The sequence below is a fragment of the Musca autumnalis genome, unplaced genomic scaffold (assembly GCF_047663935.1).
Source record: "Musca autumnalis isolate F117 unplaced genomic scaffold, ASM4766393v1 scaffold_2, whole genome shotgun sequence".
NCBI lineage: Eukaryota > Metazoa > Arthropoda > Insecta > Diptera > Muscidae > Musca > Musca autumnalis.
The window spans coordinates 29,323,144-29,333,345 of record NW_027411755.1 but is presented as its reverse complement, the minus strand read 5'-3'; the positions used below and the strand labels follow the sequence as shown (position 1 = coordinate 29,333,345).

The window sequence follows — 10,202 nt, the reverse complement described above, 5'->3', positions numbered from 1 at the left end:
TCACACGGCCGCTCCTGGTTGAGTCCTCGACAACTATGTGTGGAGATGGCGTGCAGCGCTGTTGTCGTGCTGTGCTGCTTACGGAATCCATGCTGATGATCGGCAACTTGATAGCTATTTATAATGCTGGGGAGGACTAAGGCCTCAAGGGTCTTCGCTACAGGTGACAAAAGCGAAATCGGCCAGTACGATTCACCTTTGCTGGTATCCTTGCCTGGCTTCAGTAGCGGGGCCACCCTGCAAATTTTCCAGACTTCGGGAACAATAAGGGTGGCTAGCGACAGGTTGAGAACTTTAGTGAGATACTCCACTCCCGGCTCATCCAGCTGTTTCAACATTACCATGGAAATTCCGTCAGGGCCCAACGCTTTGAGCGTTCCTGATGGCATTCGCAACTTCACCCACTGTAAACTGTGGTGGTTCATCCTCGGCAGGAAGAGATCTAATGCGACGTAGCACTCTTCTCTTCGCCCTGTCACTCTCGGGGTGGCCGACAAACAGTCGATTGAAGTAACTTGCACACCTCTTCGGGTCAGTCAACGTAACGTCGCCAAACGTGACTGAGATCCTGTCATCCCTCCTTCCGGGGTTCGAGAGTGACTTAACCGTTGCCCACAATTCACCTATACCGGCTCCAATGTTGCAGCTCTTCAGATGATTTAACCATTTGTTCCGCTTATGCTCGCCGACCAGCCTGTTAACTTCCAGTGTCAGCTCCCTGACTCTGGGGTCGTCGGGGTTAGTTCGACGAAGCTCATCACCCTCATTTGCTAATCCCGTCGCCTCTGCTGGGAAATTTGGTCTTACTTCGGGTATTCGACCAGCAGGTATATGGCAAGCGGCTGCAGCATTGATGATGTCTCGGAACGTCCTTTCCGCTACCCGAACATCAGAGGGATTGGGCAATTCTCTGAAGCGGTGATTGGTGAACTCTATGAAAATCGTCCAATCAGCTTTCCTCATTGACCGAGCATACGTAGAGCTATCAATCTGCTCAGCAAGCGCTATACCTCTCTGTTCGTTTCCGAGGGCCGAATGCCACATCTCATGATGCGCATTAAAGTCCCCCAGGACCAGACGATTATGACCTTCCAAAAGCGGGCTAATGTCAGGCTTATAATCTGAGATACAGCTATTTCTCGGCGGGATGTATACGTTCAGTAACTCTATCTCGGCAGTTCCACACCTGACTGCTACGCCCATACATTCCATGTACGGGTCATTAGAGGCAGGCTCAAGCGAGATAGGTCTGTATTGAACAGACTGGTGCAAAAGGAAAGCTAATCCCCCACCTCCACATCTGGTGCGATCCTTCCTTATTACGTTGTAACCATCACAACGTACTGAGCTGTGGAAAACTGTTGGTATCCCATAGCAGCGAAGACGACGAAGATACCACAACCCAAACCCAGAAGATGGTATTGAATGTATACCACCCGGCTAAGATGAGGTAAAGACAGCAATAAATCGGCTGAAGAATAATGAGGCAGCAGGAGCCGATGGCTTTCCAGCCGAGCTGTTCAAAACCGGAGGCGACACGCTGATAAGGTGTAGTCATCAGCTAGTTAGCACCATGTGGCAGGAAGAACGAGTACTCGACAATTGAAACCTAAGTATACTGTGCCCCGTCCACAAGAAAGGAGATAATACTGTATGCTCCAACTATAGGGGCATAAGTCTACTCCCTATTGCCTACAAGATCGTGTCAGGGATATTGTGCGAACGACTAAAGCCTATGGTCAACGACCATAACAATGCGTCTTTAGACCTGGCAAGTCCACCATTGACCAGATATTTACCCTGCGGCAAATCCTGGAGAAGACCCAAGAGATGCTGATTGTCACCTACCACTTTTTTGTCGACTATAAAGCAGCCTTCGACAGCCCGCTACGTTCAAAGGTATTCCAAGCCATGTCTGAATTTGGTATCCCCGCAAAACTCTAACTGACACAAGATCTTCATTTAAAATAGGAAAGAACCTCTCCGAAGAGTTTTGTACCAAAAGAGGTTTCATCAAGGAGACAGCCTTTCGTGTGATCTTCTCAACCTCCTGCTAGAAAAGGTTATACGAGAGGCAAACGTCAAAAGAAGTGGCACAATCTACACCAATAGCCACATGTTACTTGCTTATGCTGATGATATAGACATCATGGGACGTTCAGTAATGGAAGTAACCGATACCTTTATGAAGGTCGAAGGAGAATCTGCTAAAGTGGGTCTGGCGGTAAACGGCGAGAAGACCACGCTGATGGTGTGTGGACCAACTGTTGAAGTTGGTTCCTATAATTTTGAGGTAGTAAAAGACTTCGTATACCTCGGCACCGCCGTAAACACAACAAACGACATCAGTTGTGAAATAAAAAGAAGAATTGTTTTGGCCAACAAATGCTACTTTGGCTTAAGTAAGCACTTTAAAAACAAAGCCACAACTCGACAAACAAAAATAACGCTTTTCAAAACACTGATACAACCCGTGCTGATGTATGGTTCCGAAGCCTGGGTACTTGCGCAAGCAGATAAGGCAGTGCTTGGCTTGTTTGAGAGAAAAATTCTTCGAAATATGTACGGACCGATCTGCGTTAACGGTGAATATCGACGTCGTTTTAACCACGAGCTGTATCTGCTATACAACGACATCAATAAAGTTAAACGTATCGCGATGCAGCGATTGCGTTGGCTAGGCCATATAATAAGAATGGGCGGTGATGAACCCGCTGAAAAGGCGTATAAATTCGAGCCACAGGGTGGTGCACGCAGAATTGACAGGCCAAAGAATAGATGGCGCATACAAGTGGATGACGTGATGACAAGGCGCGGTATTCCAAAAAGGGAAGCACTAAACAGAGAGAATTGGAGATCTTTTCTTAGTTCGGCCTATACAACAAATGTTCTGTAATGGGCCAGCTAAGTAAGTTAGTAAAAAATAAAAACACTCAACTTCTATTGTTTAATATTGATTAAATTTATTGTTTGTTAAATAATATGAATTAATAAAATTATTCTTATTAACAGTTTCCACAATTGATATGCGATTTTTGGTAAAACGCCTCTTCTCCTGTTCATAGTAATCCGAATGTTTGCGATAGTTATTAGCAATGTTGCTGTTGTTGCTGTTTTGCATTATATTTTGATTGTATTGCAGCTGGGCCTCATTCCTGCGCTCTTCTTTTCTCGACTGATATTCTCGATAGGCAAATGTTGGTATTTGAATGAAGAGAAAATAGAAAACTTCCACAGCACTGATTAGTGAACAACCCATAAAGAGGCCAGCGATGCCACCAAAGGCCACTGTAATGAGAAAAAATAATAATGAGAGCAACTTATGAAGATTGGACAAGAAAGCCCCATTTTAAAAGCTTCTAAGAGTTTTAGGAACAATTTAATAACGTAACGCCACCTATACGTCAACATTTCATCATAACTATTAAAACTGTTTATTGGAGAATGAAGAGCATACTTTTAGGGGGAATATTTAAATAATAAATTCCAAACAAATGGCTTTAGTTAGCATTCTGAAACAAGATAAAATACATTAACACCCCATTACAATCTGAAATGTTTCAATTACGTCTCCACCTACATTTTCACTCAACTGAAATCACCAACTATCAACTCACCAATAACTCACCCATTAAATCAATCCAACTAAACACCAAATTTGTACAATAGACCATCATTGTTTCCGAACGGAAGTGAATATCCAAATCCACATATGATTTATTGCCACGTACATCCGGTGGTAAAAATGTTGGTCGGACATAGGTCATGTATTGCAATGAATAGCAATTATTAAAGCATTTACACTTCATGCCCGTATAGGTATGACGGACATATTCCTCAGCGCCATCTTGATGAGTATAACGGAAATAATCTAAAAACCAAAGGATAACAATTAGTCCAAGGGGGAGGTAGGGAGGGAGATAATTTGTTATTGGAAAATAGAATTGTTTATTATGAAAGAAACACCTACCGTTGTTACGTGCCAGGCAAACTAAATCGGTAACACGACAGGGTTTATGTTGACCTGTGGAAACAAGAGCAGCACATGTTTAAGTAGATTCTGCGTGGCTAGGAAAAGTAGATTAAAAATTTTCCTACCTGGTGGAAAAAGTATGTCCATGCTGCAATTGCAATATTTCTCCAAATAATCCTGATGGCATTCGGCCTGACAATTCTCTATCATATAGTCGAAACCTTGCAGAACTTTGAAGTCATGATATTGGTGTTCGTCCTGGAAGTATGATAAGGAAATATATATGCATGAAATAATAAAACGAATTTTTTTAAAAAATATTTTTTACAACGTGTGTTCTTTTAAGAATATTTTTTCAACACGTGGATTTTTTAAAGAATATTTTTTCAACACGTGGATTTTTTAAAGAATATTTTTTCAACACGTAGATTTCCAACAGAATATTTTTTCAACACGTGGATTTTTAAAGAATATTTTTGCAACACGTGGATTTTTTAAAGAATATTTTTTCAACACGTGGATTTTTTAAAGAATATTTTATCAACACGTGGATTTTTTAAAGAATATTTTTTCAACACGTGGATTTTTTAAAGAATATTTTTTCAACACATGGATTTTTTAAAGAATATTTTTTCAACACATGGATTTTTTAAAGAATACTTTTTCAACACATGGATTTTTTAAAGAATATTTTTTCAACACGTGGATTTTTTAAAGAATATTTTTTCAACACGTGGATTTTTTAAAGAATATTTTTTCAACACGTGGATTTTTTAAAGAATATTTTTTCAACACGTGGATTTTTTAAAGAATATTTTTTCAACACGTGGATTTTTTAAAGAAAATTTTTCAACACGTGGATTTTTTAAAGAATATTTTTTCAACACGTGGATTTTTTAAAGAATATTTTTTCAACACGTGGATTTTTTAAAGAATATTTTTTCAACACGTGGATTTTTTAAAGAATATTTTTTCAACACGTGGATTTTTTAAAGAATATTTTTTCAACACGTGGATTTTTTAAAGAAAATTTTTCAACACGTGGATTTTTTAAAGAATATTTTTTCAACACGTGGATTTTTTAAAGAATATTTTTTCAACACGTGGATTTTTTAAAGATTTTTTAACACGTGGATTTTTTAAAGAATATTTTTTCAACACGTGGATTTTTTAAAGATTTTTTAACACGTGGATTTTTTAAAGAATATTTTTTCAACACGTGGATTTTTTAAAGAATATTTTTTTTAACACGTGGATTTTTTAAAGAATATTTTTTCAAAACGTGGATTTTTTAAAGAATATTTTTTCAACACGTGGATTTTTTAAAGAATATTTTTTTTAACACGTGGATTTTTTAAAGAATATTTTTTCAAAACGTGGATTTTTTAAAGATTATTTTTTCAACACGTGGATTTTTTAAAGAATATTTTTTCAACACGTGGATTTTTTAAAGAATATTTTTTTTAACACGTGGATTTTTTAAAGAATATTTTTTCAAAACGTGGATTTTTTAAAGATTATTTTTTCAACACGTGGATTTTTTAAAGAATATTTTTTCAACACGTGGATTTTTTAAAGAATATTTTTTCAACACGTGGATTTTTTAAAGAATATTTTTTCAACACGTGGATTTTTTAAAGAATATTTTTTCAACACGTGGATTTTTTAAAGAATATTTTTTCAACACGTGGATTTTTTAAAGAATATTTTTTCAACACGTGGATTTTTTAAAGAATATTTTTTCAACACGTGGATTTTTTAAAGAATATTTTTTCAACACGTGGATTTTTTAAAGAATATTTTTTCAACACGTGGATTTTTTAAAGAATATTTTTTCAACACGTGGATTTTTTAAAGAATATTTTTTCAACACGTGGATTTTTTAAAGAATATTTTTTCAACACGTGGATTTTTTAAAGAATATTTTTTCAACACGTGGATTTTTTAAAGAATATTTTTTCAACACGTGGATTTTTTAAAGAATATTTTTTCAACACGTGGATTGTTTGAAGAATATTTTTTCAACTCGTGGATTTTTTGAACAATATTTTTCCAACACGTGGATATTTTAAAGAATATTTTTCACCACGTGGATATTTTAAAGAATACTTTTTCAACACGTGGATTTTTTAAAGAATATTTTTTCCACACGTGGATTTTTTAAAGAATATTTTTTCAACACGTGGATTTTTTAAAGAATATTTTTTCAACACGTGGATTTTTTAAAGAATATTTTTTCAACACGTGGATTTTTTAAAGAATATTTTTTCAACACGTGGATTTTTTAAAGAATATTTTTTCAACACGTGGATTTTTTAAAGAATATTTTTTCAACACGTGGATTTTTTAAAGAATATTTTTTCAACACGTGGATTTTTTAAAGAATATTTTTTCAACACGTGGATTTTTTAAAGAATATTTTTTCAACACGTGGATTTTTTAAAGAATATTTTTTCAACACGTGGATTTTTTAAAGAATATTTTTTCAACACGTGGATTTTTTAAAGAATATTTTTTCAACACGTGGATTTTTTAAAGAATATTTTTTCAACACGTGGATTTTTTAAAGAATATTTTTTCAACACGTGGATTTTTTAAAGAATATTTTTTCAACACGTGGATTTTTTAAAGAATATTTTTTCAACACGTGGATTTTTTAAAGAATATTTTTTCAACACGTGGATTTTTTAAAGAATATTTTTTCAACACGTGGATTTTTTAAAGAATATTTTTTCAACACGTGGATTTTTTAAAGAATATTTTTTCAACACGTGGATTTTTTAAAGAATATTTTTTCAACACGTGGATTTTTTAAAGAATATTTTTTCAACACGTGGATTTTTTAAAGAATATTTTTTCAACACGTGGATTTTTTAAAGAATATTTTTTCAACACGTGGATTTTTTAAAGAATATTTTTTCAACACGTGGATTTTTTAAAGAATATTTTTTCAACACGTGGATTTTTTAAAGAATATTTTTTCAACACGTGGATTTTTTAAAGAATATTTTTTCAACACGTGGATTTTTTAAAGAATATTTTTTCAACACGTGGATTTTTTAAAGAATATTTTTTCAACACGTGGATTTTTTAAAGAATATTTTTTCAACACGTGGATTTTTTAAAGAATATTTTTTCAACACGTGGATTTTTTAAAGAATATTTTTTCAACACGTGGATTTTTTAAAGAATATTTTTTCAACACGTGGATTTTTTAAAGAATATTTTTTCAACACGTGGATTTTTTAAAGAATATTTTTTCAACACGTGGATTTTTTAAAGAATATTTTTTCAACACGTGGATTTTTTAAAGAATATTTTTTAAACACGTGGATTTTTTAAAGAATATTTTTTCAACACGTGGATTTTTTAAAGAATATTTTTTCAACACGTGGATTTTTTAAAGAATATTTTTTCAACACGTGGATTTTTTAAAGAATATTTTTTCAACACGTGGATTTTTTAAAGAATATTTTTTCAACACGTGGATTTTTTAAAGAATATTTTTTCAACACGTGGATTTTTTAAAGAATATTTTTTCAACACGTGGATTTTTTAAAGAATATTTTTTCAACACGTGGATTTTTTAAAGAATATTTTTTCAACACGTGGATTTTTTAAAGAATATTTTTTCAACACGTGGATTTTTTAAAGAATACTTTTTCAACACGTGGATTTTTTAAAGAATATTTTTTCAACACGTGGATTTTTTAAAGAATATTTTTTCAACACGTGGATTTTTTAAAGAATATTTTTTCAACACGTGGATTTTTTAAAGAATATTTTTTCAACACGTGGATTTTTTAAAGAATATTTTTTCAACACGTGGATTTTTTAAAGAATATTTTTTCAACACGTGGATTTTTTAAAGAATATTTTTTCAACACGTGGATTTTTTAAAGAATATTTTTTCAACACGTGGATTTTTTAAAGAATATTTTTTCAACACGTGGATTTTTTAAAGAATATTTTTTCAACACGTGGATTTTTTAAAGAATATTTTTTCAACACGTGGATTTTTTAAAGAATATTTTTTCAACACGTGGATTTTTTAAAGAATATTTTTTCAACACGTGGATTTTTTAAAGAATATTTTTTCAACACGTGGATTTTTTAAAGAATATTTTTTCAACACGTGGATTTTTTAAAGAATATTTTTTCAACACGTGGATTTTTTAAAGAATATTTTTTCAACACGTGGATTTTTTAAAGAATATTTTTTCAACACGTGGATTTTTTAAAGAATATTTTTTCAACACGTGGATTTTTTAAAGAATATTTTTTCAACACGTGGATTTTTTAAAGAATATTTTTTCAACACGTGGATTTTTTAAAGAATATTTTTTCAACACGTGGATTTTTTAAAGAATATTTTTTCAACACGTGGATTTTTTAAAGAATATTTTTTCAACACGTGGATTTTTTAAAGAATATTTTTTCAACACGTGGATTTTTTAAAGAATATTTTTTCAACACGTGGATTTTTTAAAGAATATTTTTTCAACACGTGGATTTTTTAAAGAATATTTTTTCAACACGTGGATTTTTTAAAGAATATTTTTTCAACACGTGGATTTTTTAAAGAATATTTTTTCAACACGTGGATTGTTTGAAGAATATTTTTTCAACTCGTGGATTTTTTGAACAATATTTTTCCAACACGTGGATATTTTAAAGAATATTTTTCACCACGTGGATATTTTAAAGAATATTTTTCACCACGTGGATATTTTAAAGAATATTTTCACCACGTGGATATTTTAAAGAATATTTTTCACCACGTGGATATTTTAAAGAATATTTTTCACGACGTGGATATTTTAAAGAATATTTTTCACCACGTGGATATTTTAAAGAATATTTTTACCCTGTTGGTCTTCCTTACTGCTGCTTTCCTCTAAGGACCCATGTCGATACTTACATTAAATACACACTGCCTTTGAGATGAAGTCAGGCTCCGTGTATTTTCATCATAGAAATAAATTGTGGGATCTATGCCAACTGTCGTATCAGTATTTTCCGGTATGAAAAATGGTTCTCTATGCCAAACATTAGGTTCCGACACCATCACCTGCATCGGAAGACAAACAAATTCAAAACAATCCTACATATTATTTTCCTTGAGATCTTACCATTATCCCCTTTTCCACCTCAGAACTATAATGTGCATCCCGATTGATGAGCACCTTTAAGGTTAAAGCACTCTGCGGCCCTGCACTACCAGTACGCCACGGATATTTTGGATCATCCTTCTTACGTTGCCTACCCTCATCCGTCTCCAAGGTGTTGAAGCTCCAACAGATACCATTTTTACTACGTCTCCTTAGGAATATTTCACAACAATTCATTTCACGATGACGCCAAACACAATCTGCCAGTAGTTCATCACAATTCCATGTCATAAATTCATAGACCAAGGAAAAGTTAACATTTGCCACTGAGGTGAGGGTTAGATTTTCCAGCGGAGCAAATAAATCGAAATGGGCAAATTCCAAACGATCATAGCGGCCAATAACCGTTTCAAAAACATTGAGAGTTTCATTATCTGTTACACCGGGGAGAAACTTTTCCTTAGCCTCATCGATACGCTGCCAATTCAGACGATTGACATTGCAAATGGTTACGGTGGGGAAAGGAATTTTATAGACCGGTGCCCCAGTATCGTCAACAATGGACTGCAAATTGCCAGCCTTGAAACGATCCGAAAGAAAGATGCAGACATATGTGGTACCGAAGACGGCCAAACTTAGAGTCAATAGCCAGAAACATCTGTAAAGAGAGAGAGAGAGAGATATAGAATTAAAAAAAAACTGCAACAGATTAAAAACAAATTAAAAATAATTTGTACAAAATCCACGTTTCTGTTGGTCAATAAAAAATAATTTGTAAAAAATCCACGTTTCTGTTGGTCAATAAAAAAATAATTTGTAAAAAATCCACGTTTCTGTTGGTCAATAAAAAAATAATTTGTAAAAAATCCACGTTTCTGTTGGTCAATAAAAAAATAATTTGTAAAAAATCCACGTTTCTGTTGGTCAATAAAAAAATAATTTGTAAAAAATCCACGTTTCTGTTGGTCAATAAAAAAATAATTTGTAAAAAATCCACGTTTCTGTTGGTCAATAAAAAAATAATTTGTAAAAAATCCACGTTTCTGTTGGTCAATAAAAAAATAATTTGTAAAAAATCCACGTTTCTGTTGGTCAATAAAAAAATAATTTGTAAAAAA

General features: G+C 33.2%; 1 protein-coding gene across 2 annotated transcripts in view; it reads right to left on the bottom strand.

Annotated features, from left to right (window-relative positions):
* Nucleotides 1-2,941: 2,941 nt before the first annotated feature.
* Nucleotides 2,942-10,202, bottom strand: part of LOC141392610 (pickpocket protein 19-like) — a 13,402-nt gene continuing 6,141 nt past the window's right edge. The window contains exons 2-7 of one of the 2 annotated variants that reach the window (XM_073965543.1): nt 9,106-9,742; nt 8,895-9,044; nt 4,099-4,231; nt 3,971-4,024; nt 3,618-3,871; nt 2,942-3,288 (exon numbers count right to left, since the gene is read on the bottom strand). In XM_073965543.1, coding sequence (XP_073821644.1) covers nt 3,244-3,288; nt 3,618-3,871; nt 3,971-4,024; nt 4,099-4,231; nt 8,895-9,044; nt 9,106-9,742 — 1,273 coding nt within the window. In that variant the 3' untranslated portion in view covers nt 2,942-3,243. The remainder of the gene's footprint in view (nt 3,289-3,617; nt 3,872-3,970; nt 4,025-4,098; nt 4,232-8,894; nt 9,045-9,105; nt 9,743-10,202) is intronic. The other variant, XM_073965542.1, reaches the window with a different exon arrangement.